The sequence below is a fragment of the Cryptosporidium ryanae genome (genome assembly GCF_009792415.1).
Source record: "Cryptosporidium ryanae isolate 45019 chromosome Unknown contig_76, whole genome shotgun sequence".
Classification (NCBI taxonomy): Eukaryota; Apicomplexa; class Conoidasida; order Eucoccidiorida; family Cryptosporidiidae; genus Cryptosporidium; species Cryptosporidium ryanae.
In genome coordinates, this window is record NW_027125505.1 from 1 (window position 1) to 14,029 (window position 14,029).

Here is a 14,029-nt window from a genome sequence, read left to right on the forward strand (position 1 = left end):
TCCTCCTTATCTACCAGCTTTTTTCCTGAAGCTCTATTTCCATTTACATTGTCCTCAAATAATCTCAAGTCTAATTTACCTTGCCTTATTCTCACCTGAATGTTATCATTTAAGAAACTTTTCAATTTCTCATCGTTATCACATTGGTCCCATCCTGATTCCGTTCTTTTATCTTTCTTAGAGTCGTCTATTACAATGTTGTATGTTTCCGATCTATTTAACTCTGTTGTTACATTCTCGCCATATTCACTTATATCCTTTTTGTGACTTGCTTCGTGAGACTTCCCCCTCTTTAACACATCTGAAGAATAAAAGTTGTGCTCGCCGTCTTCCAAGTACTCAATGTTATCCTCGTAAAACTCTAACCCATAATACCTATTAAGATCCTCGTAAAAACTTATAACTTTACCTGTTGCATTCCTCGACATTTTCATTCTTCTATTCACAAATTCATTGTATTTGGTGTTTTTGCACTCAGAAACTGCGTTTTGTGCTCCACAAATGTCTATTTTTGAAGTACTGAAACCCATCTTACTATGACTTCTCCCGACCCCACACCACTCCGGTCTTTATATAGACGTTTCTCAACCTTTTGCTTTCCTCGTTTCAAAACAATTATTTTTATACTCACAAGTTGCTAGACAATTAAGTCTTTTATTGCAATATATGACTTGTAGTATGCTTCCTATTGTATCAACCTAACCAGAGTCAATTTCGCACAAAACTCTTTTCCCCTGCAGCCCTGTTTGAACACGTTCAACAAATTCGCCGTTTCTCCTGTCTTACAGTCCGACTACGCTTCCTAGTTATCGTCTATTTTAAACAACAACAACAGTAATTATATGCAAAAGAAAAATAAAATGAATCAAAATTTCCACTATTTTACCGCCAAACGGTATATACATGTTTTTTCTATATGGGGGTGGTAAGCCCGCGGATGTGGGGTCTCCAAGTAATTTATATGTAATTGCATGTATTTTCTTTAGACTTAACCTCTGTTAAAACAACTCCCTCTGATAATTTAGAATAATGCAACACCTCGTCCTCCGGTTGGAACTGAGACTTAGCTGAGTTGTCGGAGTTTTGCGTGAATAGGTCCTTCAACTTCTCAAAAAACCCTTTTCCCATCAACATTTCATAATCCCTATTAATCAACAATTCCCCGAAGCGGGGACGTTTTACGGGGTCTAAAGTTAGCATCCTGCCGATGAGTTCGACGTATTCTTTAATTAATAGAGTAAAAGTAAAAATCCCTAATCAGATTAGAAATAGTTAAACCTACCAGCAGTCCACTCAGGCTCCGACGATAGCTTTAAAAGACTGTCTTTGATAAAACTTTTCATTTTAGTAAGCTCTCTTTCACTTGGTTCCCGAATCAGTGAAATGAAAAGAAAGGCCAAACCCAAGCAAAATACATCGTTCTTGTGATAGTCAACCTCGTTTTCAAAATCTTCAAAAGTTTTAAAATTGGGTCTTGTGAGTGCATATCTGAACTCTGGCGAAAGATTTGTTGGAACATTTGCATTATTTTTCATTATTTCTATATACCACTTTTTGAGTCTAAGAGGAAGCATAAAATCGCCTAAAAGCAAAACAAATCCCGTTGCACTTATGTATAAATTAGACAGTTTAATATTTCCGTGGTATATTCCGTAACTTTCTAGAAAAGCCAAGGCTTTAATGATTAACAGCAAATTATAATGTAATAGATTACATGTATAGTGATAACGATATCTTTGTCCCGAAATATTATTTATGAGCGAATGAGCATTTCCATGTTCACAATATGGTGTTATTAATGCCAGCGAATGCCTTATCTTGTATTTAGGGTGTGTGTATTTTGTTTCTGTTGTAGCTATTAACGGAGCCAGTCCTGATTCTTGAAAGTCTCCTCCACAATATAATAGTATATATCTCCAATGTCCCCGCATTACTTTCTCTGCTTCAGTTGCGTCCGATCTAAGTACTCTTGAATTTTCCAGGCATTTTGTCGCATAAAACCTCCTCCCTGTGTTTGAAATTTCAATATCCCCATACACCTATATAAAATTAATAGTAAATCATAGTAACTAGTATGTATTTTAGCGGAAAACTCACCATTTTGGCCACAAATCTCATCTCTTCGTTAGGTACTTGAGGGGGTTTATTGGTATCCTCACCCTTTGCATTCTGTTCTTTTGCTTCTGACTTTTCCTTCTTATTACCATCTCTGTTTGAATTCCTCCCCATGTTTGAGCTACTTGAGCCAGGATTCCCCAGAGCAGAACCCACTGTTACGCTGCTCTTCGGCGGTCTCAAGCCTCTTGCTCTGAAAAACCTTGCTCTTGTTTCCTCCCATTGCCTCTGCATCCACTCATTGAATTCTTGGTCCCTTTGTACTTGCAACTTCAACAGGTAAATCCAAGGCGCGTCTAGACGATGAAGATGAGGCGGAAGGGACTTTTGGTCCCATCTGAAGAGCAATTTTGCTGATTTTAAATTTCTTAAACTTTCTCTAATCGAATTTTGTTTGTTCTAAAAGTTTTCCCAAAATTAGTTTTTAGTTTATACAAAAACAAATAAAACGCAAATACAACAAATATAACAGAAATCGTGTTTGATTTTATTTTATAAACAAAAGCAAAACTTTTCCACTTATACTTGCTATACTTGCAGATTCGTTAAATTACCTCTAGATGTTGCTTGACATTTTGAGCATTCTCTAGAAAAATGTTCGGGTCTTCCATATTGTTCGGATCAAAATTTTTAATATCGAATTCATCCTCCTCTCCTTCGTTATTTTCCTGGGACTTTAGGACTTCTTGTAAGCACTCCTCTATCTGTCTGTTGCACACCTCCAAGTCCTTCTCTGTTTCCTCTCTAAAAAAAATGTTAAATACGAAACAAGAATAGGAGAGTAAATGTCATTCAGTCTACATTACACACGATAACCGCCTATTAGTCGACTTCGTGCTATTCTTTCGAGAATTTGCCAATTTTCATTGAAAGCCCACTTGTCGTACAAAATGAGGCTTTTTTACGCAGTTTCCGTTTTGCTCATTAAAACAAGCGAAAATACGTGTGTAAAACAAAACTTACAGCTCAGCATTTAGTTTTTCCACGGAAGAGTTGACATCATTTTTCAGAATCCAAGACTCGCTATAATACGAGCTGCCCTGCAACCTCCTTATTGGGACCCATCCAACATCCCAAACTATCTTTGTGCCATATACTCCATAATAAAGTGAATCCTCCATTTTGCCACTCGTCCAGTATCATACCCCAGAGAAGCATTGGGTAAACTGAACTGCAAAATTCAAAGATCTAATAATTTTATTCAATTGCTATATTCCTTTTCGAACTGCTCACAAAACACCCCTTAAAATCCAGACAAATGTGTTGGTGAGAGGCACACATCAACAGCAAATATTCACAACTATTCAAGCTATGCAACTGTGCATTTGTTGATAAGCACGACACCCTTAAATTCTCCTGTGTTGTTATACTTTACTCGTGATCACCTTAAAAATTAAATAAATCATTGTGGCGCCGCCTTGTTCCCGCCAAACCTTTGATAGATAATAAAAACAAGTATGACAAGAGTGAAAGTGGCAATAAAAGAGTGAGTTCTTGAATGCTGGAGATATAAAACGAGAAATTGTGTTGTGGAGTTGCAAGGTATATTAGCAGCGTGACTGTCCTTAGACTTTTATTATGAGCGAGAAACTTGTGGAGTTTGAGTATCGAAGATTTAAGGATGGTCCGGATGTGCCAGTGGCAGAAAATCCACATTTCTTCGCCTTGATTAGATTTTTGGGTTTGATAAGCAATACGAGTATGGCAATAGAATGGAACTTTGATGATTTACAGGCAACCTTTGACAGCGTTGAGTTGACTGAATACTCTAGAAATTTGCATCTTAAGTTGCTCGGTTTTTTGGGGAAAAGGTTTCCGCCACATGTTACTTTGGAGAGAAATATCTCAAAATTTCTGGATGAAAGGCCTATTGATGTGAGTGAGTTGTTTTGGGACAAGATAGCCGCGATTGGCGATGTGCAGAAAGAGGGAAACAGCGAGGAGAAGGAGAGTGAGAGGGAAATGGACAAGACGAGCCAGATTCAGAGAAAGGACAACAAAGAGAACTTAAGCGGTCTGACGACAGGTGACAACAAGACAAATGACCTAGTCGAGTCAAATGATGTGAAGGAGGAAGCTGAGGGAGCAAAGGAACAAGTTAAAGAAGAGCCAAAAAGAAAGAACAAGACAGGTGGAAACAAGAGCAAAAGCAAATCGAAGGTCGACAGTGAGGAGGCGAAAGAGAACCAACTCTACAACCCATATAGAGATAAAGAGTATAGGGATGTTGAAAAGTACGAGAGGTTGAGAACTATCAGGATAATAATAAATGTTTGTATCCAGGAAAGCAGGCAATTGAGAAATATATTGCAGGGAATGGAGGGTTATTCACTTAAGTGTAAGAACGTGGTCCCAGGTGAGTGTTTTTTTGGCTTGTCGCCTCCTTACATTGGAGAGGACAAACTTGGACACTATTACTGGTACATAAATCTTCCAAACGATGATGTTATATTTAGACTCTACAGAGAGTCATCTGAAACTGGCGAATTAACACTTATTTCAGATAATTCTGACACCCTATGTAGCACCTACAAGACGTTTTTGAATGACGACTCTTTACAGGAGGTTGGATTAGTACTAGAATCAAAATACAATTCGCTTGTGGTTGCAGAGAAAGCAAAGCTGAGAAAAATAAGGCAAATGCGATCAATCAGAAATCAATTGGAGTCTTCTTGGGGTAACTGCGCCCCCACAGATGAAATGCTTGCTGGCGGAAGAACAAAAAGAAAGGCTGCAATGAACATCGACTACTATTCGTATACTAGAAACGAAGGTGCTACTGGAACCAGAAGGTCTTCAAGGATAAATAAATACAACTGCGACTCTGATTCAATCTCAGACTCCAACAATAATACTGTTAAAGACAGGAGCAGTAGATTAGCGAACAGGAATGCCAAAAAACAACTGATTGAAGAAAGCGAAAAAGGCAGAGACAATAGTAATTTTGATTTGGATTCAAAGGACGAGTGCTATAAAGACGTCGATGAGAAAGAGAGAACGAGTTTAAGTAAAAATGAATCAGGTGGACTTAATCCTGACGAAAATCATTGGAATACGCAATCATCCAAATTGGAGTCTTCAGTTCCGGTCAACACTCAAAAGGAGCATTCGCCAGACTCACTATACAATGCTCAAATAGTTGGTGGCATGTCAAATAAGTCAGAAAACTTACCTCAAGTTAAAACTTCTGTTTTTGAAAATGGAATAGTTGATTCACTTGGCAGTGGGAATTTAAACAGTCAAGAGTTTAACAGGGCCTTCTCGCCTGTTGTATTAACCAATACGGTAAATCCTGCAATAAATTCAAGCGTTAATGTAAATGTCACAAGTTCAAGCAATTAACAAACGCCAAACGTCCAACAAAACCAAAATCCGGTGGATCCTGGATCTCTAGTAATCCAGACAGCTATACAAATGAACTTGACAAGCCTTTCCTTTCCAACCCTCCTGTTCGCACAACAATTGGTGTTCCCACAACCCTGTTGCTCTTCAACAAAATCCCAGCACTACTCCCCATCAAGTCGCTAATAAAATTCAAACTACACAAAATAACCACTTTCATATCGGAAGCACTCCATATTCTGACCAGAACTCAAATTCGGAACATTCAAATAGCGCAACAATCACAAGATAGATGACATCACTACGATGAAAACTTACTGAAATCAGGGATAGTATTGATTCGGATTAAGAGTTTCCAACCAAAACTCGCCAAAAACAGAAAATAATCAAATGTAATGTTCTGTTTGAACAGGGTGGAGCATTTACTGCATCACTACAATTCGAGCATTAATTTAAATTCCATGTATGCATGCATACAGCACATACTTGTGTCCGTGAATTAACGTTTTACTTATATGTTTGTGACCTGTGACAGTGCACACTTACCTTAAATATTCTGTTTCGAAATAAATTCACTTAGTTTTAGTGGCATCACCGTTTACTTTTGTACTAGTCTCATATTTAAGTTTTTTGGCGCGTGGGAGAGGATCACGACGGAAGGTGTTTCACCTTAATTAAGTTGACCCCGAAATCTTGACTTCTTGTTAAAGATTTCGTGTCTGTGTCTCCGGAGACACTTACAAGTAAATATTCGTTTTGCATTTGATAAAGTTGTTTATGTAGATGTGCGTGTGAGCACTCGAGTTCTTCTATGACGTTGTTTTTGAGATCTTCTGACTCAATAGGCAGCAACAATAGTTGCTCGTCCTCAAACGACGACGAGAATAAGACAAGACTATTAACTTTAGATGAGCTAACTTCGAAACTGAACCAAATTCTCGAGAGGTGAGTTTGTTATCCGCTAACTCTAGCTTTGCCTATCGTGAAAATGCTAATCGCGACCACGTTTACTTAACTAATTAGGAACATTGGGATTAAAACTATACACGTTTCAGACAAGGACGGCATCACGATTTTAAAAGGTATGTTTGCAGGCGTTTTGCCACTCCAGAATAAAGAATGCAACCTCCACTTGAACCAAAACACGGTTTTGACGGATACAATAATCATTTGACATGTTTTAAATCGCATTAACTCAACATTTAAGTCAACAGCGCGGAACTAGATCCTAAAGAGTCACTGATAGACTCCTCAGTAACGACAACTTTCAGTAGTTTAGTCTCATCTTGCAATAAAATAGACGCTTTTGGTCAAACCTCATTTGTAATGGTAAGTTGAAATTGTTTCCTTTAATAAACGAATTAAGTGGAAGAACATAGAGAAACAAATAATGACTTTTTGTTTGCTTTAAAGTTTCGAACTAACAAGCACTCTGTCGTTCAGGCGAATTACTATCCGCTCGTGATACAAATTGTCTCAACTTTTGAATTTGAAGGTAAGAACAATGCAATCCAAGCGGTGGGGTAAATTCCCCCTCCTAAGACGTGACTAACTACAGTAACTACAATCAAAACGAAAAAAACTGCCACAGGCGAGACCATAAACCTAATTCCAATTTTAAAGCAGTTATTGGTTGGAGTGAGACAAATCGCCAAGTCTATTTTCAGTTCCTATAATGAAAGCTAGGGAGAAAAGGAGAAAGGCCGGAGAAAGCACACAAAATGAACGAATTAGGATTGAAGTCAAAAGTATACCGATTCATGTCGGATTAGGCACTTGTTTCAGCGAATTAAGCAATATCCAGCTCTATCTCCCTTCTCATGTTCTGCATTTTGTCTTGAATTCGGCCTCGCACAGACCCAGGCCCCAACTTCTTAAACCTCGAGGCGTGCCATGGTAAATTGGAGGAGATAAAAAAGATGGGTATTTAAAAAAGAGGAAAAAGCTTCCGATCCAAGTCAGTCTCACCCACACTCCTCGCGAATCATCTTTGTATGCTTGGCATCAGCGAAACTGGCGTTCCCAACTTTCGCATTCTGCCATTTACTCGCTAAACCATCCCGTTTCTTTACACATAACTCTATAGCCACCTAACAAGTGAGTTATACGCAACTCTTAATCCCTTTCACACTCTTTCCTCCCGTCTAGTTTTCTCTGTTCGCACCTGAATTTTATTGAAATTATGCGGAAATAAACGAGGACATAGAATGGACCCCATAAAAAGCCCGCCATTACGTTGCCAGAATTTGGCAGGATACATGCCATAGATCATGAATATATAAGTGTTTTGTGTGTGAATGTGAAAATAAGTCTTAATTAAATAATACTTAAATATTCTGTGCTATTTAGATAGTTTAACCTAATTAGGCAGTTTTGGAGAGTTTTCTATCTGAATAGGAATAAAATTGGTGTTGACTGTGTGCGAGTACAGTACTGGAGGCATACAGTACTTGAAGACGAGTACAATAAATAAAATCAAGAAGTAGTTAGTGAAAACAGGGCAAAAGAGGAAACAGAGAGACGCGAATAGCGGTTGTAACAAATGAGTTGGAAAATGGACAATGACGTAATGAGTAGTTCCGAGCTGCTTAGAAACAAGTACTCGGACCAAATAAGCACATACGGGTATGAGTACAGTATGGAGGGCGTTTGTGAGAACTACTATCCGAACTTTACATTAAATAAGGTTGAGAATCATGGGAACGCGATAAACGGGGAGACAATAGGCATCTTGGACGGCCAGAAGAGATGCATAAAGAGGAAGAAAACAACGCTGGAGGTTAAACAATTGGCAAAAATGAGCGAGATACTGTGTAGATCATCATTTAGGTTTAGCCCTATAAGTAGCAAAATGGATAAAGAGCTCTCAAGATCTGGATGGAGCAGAGAAGACATAGCGCTCTTTTGCCTAAGGAGCATGAACAACAACATGAAAAGGGCGATAAAGTCATACAAGTCTTTTACAATGATGATGTACAAATACAATAACAGAAATGGAAATGAAATAGATATAAGGAATCCGACGATACTGTCGCAGTTAAGAACGGGAAAGGTGGTCATACTGGATAAATTAGATCTGTATGGTAGACTGTTGATTATCATAAACCTTCATCATCACAACCCAAAACTCCAAACAGTAGATGACCTTATACTGCTGTTTGTATTCGTAATAGAGCTAATAATGAAGGAAAACCCGTATAATGGTGCTGCTGAGAAGAATGGGATAAGTATACTAATAAATGCGTCCAAAGTGAGAGTTGTTGATTTTAGAATCGAATTTTGCCTTAGAATAGCACAATTGCTGACACATAATTTTCCGATTAAACTCGGACAGATACTAATATTTAAACCAAAACGACTAATTAAATTCTCTATAAAATTGGTTTTGTTATCACACAAAAGTCTTAAAAAAAGATTTCAGATAATAAACAAAGTATTCGAGCCGTTGAATTCAATTACCGGCTTTGATGCACTTTCTCACTTCATAGATAGAAAGAACATTCCGATCGAATTTGGTGGGAAACACGATTTTGTTTCCGATAGATTTTGGGAGATCAAGTATCAGGGCCACATTCTGACTGAGCTTCTGCAAAAAAACGAGGACAACATTGACAAAAACGCTGAAAAGTCAAGAAGGAACTCCAGATATCGCAGGTATGTGAGAAGAATCAAGAGGAATCAGAGCGAGAACAACGACGACTACTGCATGGACGAAGAGAGGTCTGCGTTTAGACGCTTTTACCTGGAAAACGAGAATCCAGAAAACAACCAAACAGAAGTACCAAAAATTAAGATAACGTTAAACTGAGAAACTTGGCTAATGTGGAGGTTACAATGTAGATTTCAACCTGCGAAGACGGACTTTATGTAAATGTGTCCTATTCTATTTAAATTGCGCATCCACAAACCTTACCCCACAGACGTTTGCATGCATGCACGCATTTTCTTATGATATTGAGAATGCAAAACACGTATAGGGAATCAGAGGAATATAGAAGGGAAAGTAAGCGAAGGAATTAATTGGTGCTATTTTTTGTTCCTTAACAGAGCTTTGTAATTTACGTTTGAAAATACAAGCCATGAATGCCGATGTCAGCTCAGTATTTAGCTATTTTAACTGCCCAGTTGTTGCAGTCAAAATAAGTTTCAACAATTGAAGCTCTGCATTCACACTCACTGGCGCCCTTGTCACTGATCCATGCTCCTTCTTGGTACATTTTAATCCCCATCTCGCACATTTCGATCACCTCGCTCTCCTCAAACAAGTGGTAATACCTTTGCAGGGTCATAAGATATTTATCCGGAGACACTTTTTTAACCCCAAGTCCTTTGTCTCGACTCTCCTTATCTCCGTTTCCGTTCTCCACCTGCCGCTCCTCAACTCCCAAATCCCGTTGTTGAGCTTTGTCACCGCTTTCAGATCCACCAATCTCGCCGCTATCGGTTCTCTTGAGGTACTTTTTTTGAAAGTGCCAAGGAACCATTGTGTCTTTGGAAGAAAAGCTTCTCGCACCGACGGTACCTTTTTGCTGTTCAAATGCCCAAACATATATCAATAGTGTTCCGCCCTTCCTTAGGCATCTGACCAACTCAGAAACGGCCGTGTACCTCCTCTCAGGCGTAGACAAATGATGCAGTACTGCGATGCATACAATTCCGTCGAATGAATTTGACCTTAAGTTTAGTTTAATACAATCGTCTATAAACACCTCCAGTGAATTGTTTCTTGTTTTAGCAGAATCGAGCAGTGACCTGCATCTATCTGTGCCCAAAAAAAGAGCCCTTGACTCCTTAACACAGTCCATGAATCTCCCATTCCCGCATCCTACATCCAACAGCAGCGAACCGGGACCAAAAGAAGATAAAAACTCCCTCACCTTTGGCCATGCTATACCTCTGGTATGAGAGAAATGCTCTGCCATCTTCTCATATATCTCATGCACGTATTTCTCCTCTAGCTCCGCCCCCCTGTCCTTCAGCACCTCGCCCCCTTCGTCCAACAGTTCCGGAACCAACTCCAGTAGTGGTTTGCACGTTTTGTCTGACGGACTTATGTTGCATATTACCTTGCTCCCTCTTCTCCTAACCATGTTTAACACTGGATCGCCTCCGCCGCTTTACTCCTGCTGAACCTCGTACTCTATCGCGTCTCTCGCCTTCAGATACAGTTAGCTTCTTTCTCCCTATTTAAATAAACAAGTGTCCTCTCCATCGCAGCAAAACGACTCTCACTGCCGCCTCCTGTTCCCAAGTCCTATCTGCAAAAACCCAACCAGGAGCTCTTTAATCTATGCAAAAGCGACAAGGTCTTTTCTGACCTGCGCCTTGATTCTTCTACCCGGGCCCTTAATTTTATTTTCAAACCCCGTTTCCCTATGCCGGTATTCATAATAAAGCGTTTGGCGGGCACGACATGCAGTTTAGGCTTTAATGCAAGGCGATCGCCAGAGACATTTACGAAAGGAGGCGTGGTGAGGCAGCGAAAGGGAAAACTGCTGCAAATATTGCCGAAACACGCTGATTACTTTCCCAAGAACTGAGTTGGGTGGGGACGAGCAGGACCGGTTCGCAGTTGGCGAGGTAGCTAAAAATCAAATGAAAGGGTGTTCTTGTTTGACAAATTTGTTGATTTAACAGCGGACGAGTTGCGTTTTCCAGCGACCCTTGCGGTTTCGGCGGTAGTGCCAGAATTGTTGTTACTCCTGCTGCCACCAAAGGCACCATTACGGACACGGTCGTCTTCTTTCCTCCTCTTTGCGGAGTTCCCGTTCCCAACTAAGGAATCCTCGTTCTGAGCAACGTCCCTTTTTGAGTGTTTGTCACTCGAGACTGAATTCTCGTCTTTGGTGTTCTTTGAAGACTCAAAGATACTCGACTTGAATATGCAAGAAGCATATAAAAGAAGCCAACTAGGTTCAACTGCAGATACAGTGTTCATATACTCTTTCGAGGTGATTAAAACTTCGTGATACATAACGTAATCGGGATTCACACCAGAATAGAACAAGGAACTGTTTGGATGGATGTAGGCAGGAGCGGAGGTAATCAGATTAATATACTGTCCAATCCCATGCATCTTCCCGGAATTATGAAAAAACCCACTGCAGAAGGACTTTCTCACGTTTTCCCACGAACTGTAATTAATCCTCCACAAACTTTCGTCCCGAGTCTGCTTGCAGCCGTTATTGCATAAATAAATGTCATATATTTGAAAAAATATATCTTGGACACGTGATAAGGCCTTTTGGTGAATAAAGTGTTTTTCTGACCACTTTTGCGAAGATTTGTTCCGCTTCCACTGAAGAAACACGTTTAAAAGAGTTAAGTGGTCGCTCTCCGGTACGGAAAACTTCTCCCTGCTCGACTCGGCCTCCTCAATTCTGTCTTTGGGTCTGAAAAATATGCTTGGAACGGACAGCATTGACACCACAACAATGACTTCAACCACGCAATCTAAATCCTTTGCAGTTATGAGCGCCTTGGATAACGGAGGATCTAGTGGATATCTTGACATTTGAGCACCCAACTCCGTTAAATTTCCACCATCGTCCAGTGCACCTAGAGACCAGAGATTGAACAACGAGGACACGATGGAGGACTGAGACGGAGGATCTATAAATGGGAAGGAAAATACATCGTCAGATCCAAGAGTTTTAAGAAGCAATACGACATTCGAGAGATTGGTTCTTTGTATTTCAGGAACATTATTTTCGAATAAATCGGCGTAGTACGTGTTCTCAGTGTACATTCTGTAGCACACTCCCGGAGAGACTCTTCCTGCTCTTCCGCTTCTTTGAGACGCATTTGCCCTGCTTATTGGCGTTATTTGCAGCGAATCCATTCCTATTTTTGGATTGTACACCTTAACCTTACAAAGTCCCGAGTCAATTACGTACTTTATTCCATCTAAAGTCAGAGAGGTCTCCGCAATGTTAGTTGCGACGATTACCTTTCTGTGTTCACTAGGCCTGAATATTTTGGCCTGGAGATCTGAAGGCAGCTGCGAATATATCGGAAGTATAAGCAAGGGCTCAACGCCATCAGGAATCAGCTTTTCTAATTTCTCCGCAATCAAGTAACACGTGGCTTCAATATCATCCTGACCCGTCATAAATATCAATATATCGCTTTTCTCGCCCTGATTCTGGTACTTTACTGGATTGCTGCAGTGTATCTTCAGGCACTGCATTGCAGCGGCCTCTATGTAGTCGTCGGGAAAGTATCTGAGATACTCAATATCGACTGGATACGTTCGTCCCGGTATCTTGAATACAGGAGCATTGCCGAAAAAGCTCGACAGTTTCTCGGAATCCATGGTTGCGGACGTAACTATTAGCCTAAAGTCTCTTCTGCAACTCAACACGCCTCTAAGTATCCCAAATAACACATCCGTATTTAAGCTTCTCTCGTGCGCCTCGTCCATTATGACTACACTGTACTTGTCTAATTCCGGGTCATTCAAACTCTCTCTCATGAGAACACCGTCAGTCATGTACTTGATTACCGTTGACCTGCTGGTAAGGTCCTCAAATCTAATGGAGTAACCCACCTCGTTACCCAATTTAACACCCATTTCCTCTGATACTCTCTTTGCCACACTTACCGCTGCAACTCTTCTTGGCTGCGTACATCCTATAATTCCCCTTCTCGTGTATCCATATTCATGCAAATACTGAGTTATTTGGGTCGTCTTCCCACTCCCAGTCTCCCCGACCAATATCACGACTATGTTTTCGTTAATCAACTTCATCAGTGAATCTTTAACCCTGTAAACCGGCAGCTCCCTTCTCTTGCTCTTTATTTCGTCATAACTGCTATCATCGCCGCTCCCCGATATCAAACTCCCGAGGCCTTTCTCCTCCACCTGCGTGTCCTCCTTCCTGCCACACACACTATCCTCACCTCTCCTCCCAATCCCCAACAGAACGCCCATCTTCGTGTCGCTCAACTCCCAAAATCTATCACGCATTTTGCTGATACTTTCCTTCATCTTCAAGTTCTTCAAAAACGAACTTCCGTTTCTCGCCATTCTCGCTATATCACTAGTTCTGTCCTTGACTACGCCAAAATCGGCGCCCGAACCAACGCCACTCTCATCCTTACTCTCCAAGTCACCCTCTCCCCCGTGACTCGCGCACCTCCTCAGATTTAGTCCGACTGAAATCAAATGGCTATAACGAACCAAGAAACTCGGATAGTCCACCAAAAGAGACACGTTCATTCTCCTCTCCGCACTCTCATTGTAGTCCAAATCGTTCAAAAACAAATAATCCTTCTTCTCTGCTATCTCCGAGTCAAACACTACCCCGGAACTTCCCAGTCGACTCAACTCCCATCTTTGATTGTCTATGCTACCCTGCACTCTTTTGTAACTGAGTCTCTCTCTCCTTTTTGCCCTCCCTCCCTTCCCAGCCCTCCTCCCTCCGCTTCCATCCGCAACGTAGTCCAGCAACTCGATATGATCATTCAACGCATTTGAAAATCCCTCCTCAAAAGAGTCGTACCATATTCTGTCCATTTGAGAAGACAAGTCATCGCTATTTTCCAGCAACATCGCACGCAGATATACACG

General features: G+C 40.5%; 6 protein-coding genes across 6 annotated transcripts; 3 read left to right on the top strand and 3 right to left on the bottom strand.

Moving 5' to 3' along the window:
* Window positions 1–1,282: 1,282 nt before the first annotated feature.
* Window positions 1,283–3,236, bottom strand: FG386_003367 (uncharacterized protein; the record flags this gene model as incomplete). Its single annotated transcript, XM_067342681.1, has 4 exons — window positions 1,283–2,039; window positions 2,098–2,514; window positions 2,670–2,859; window positions 3,079–3,236. Coding segments are annotated over 4 exons (1,522 nt in total), but the record flags the coding sequence as incomplete, so codon positions are not given.
* A 457-nt stretch (window positions 3,237–3,693) lies between these two features.
* On the top strand, window positions 3,694–5,457 carry FG386_003373 (uncharacterized protein; the record flags this gene model as incomplete). The annotated part of the gene is made up of 1 exon (XM_067342687.1): window positions 3,694–5,457. The coding sequence occupies one exon, from the start codon at window positions 3,694–3,696 to the stop codon at window positions 5,455–5,457; it is 1,764 nt and encodes a 587-aa protein (XP_067198617.1).
* An 811-nt stretch (window positions 5,458–6,268) lies between these two features.
* FG386_003374 (uncharacterized protein) lies at window positions 6,269–7,143 on the top strand (the record flags this gene model as incomplete). The annotated part of the gene is made up of 5 exons (XM_067342688.1): window positions 6,269–6,402; window positions 6,481–6,539; window positions 6,665–6,786; window positions 6,871–6,952; window positions 7,049–7,143. 5 exons carry the CDS (start codon window positions 6,269–6,271, stop codon window positions 7,141–7,143), a joined length of 492 nt encoding a protein of 163 aa, XP_067198618.1.
* Window positions 7,144–8,011: 868 nt separating this feature from the next.
* On the top strand, window positions 8,012–9,265 carry FG386_003375 (Sec14d domain containing protein; the record flags this gene model as incomplete). Its single annotated transcript, XM_067342689.1, has 1 exon — window positions 8,012–9,265. One exon carries the CDS (start codon window positions 8,012–8,014, stop codon window positions 9,263–9,265), a length of 1,254 nt encoding a protein of 417 aa, XP_067198619.1.
* Window positions 9,266–9,554: 289 nt separating this feature from the next.
* On the bottom strand, window positions 9,555–10,547 carry FG386_003376 (uncharacterized protein; the record flags this gene model as incomplete). The annotated part of the gene is made up of 1 exon (XM_067342690.1): window positions 9,555–10,547. One exon carries the CDS (start codon window positions 10,545–10,547, stop codon window positions 9,555–9,557), a length of 993 nt encoding a protein of 330 aa, XP_067198620.1.
* A 494-nt stretch (window positions 10,548–11,041) lies between these two features.
* Window positions 11,042–14,011, bottom strand: FG386_003377 (Prp16p pre-mRNA splicing factor; the record flags this gene model as incomplete). The annotated part of the gene is made up of 1 exon (XM_067342691.1): window positions 11,042–14,011. One exon carries the CDS (start codon window positions 14,009–14,011, stop codon window positions 11,042–11,044), a length of 2,970 nt encoding a protein of 989 aa, XP_067198621.1.
* Between the last annotated feature and the right edge of the window lie 18 nt (window positions 14,012–14,029).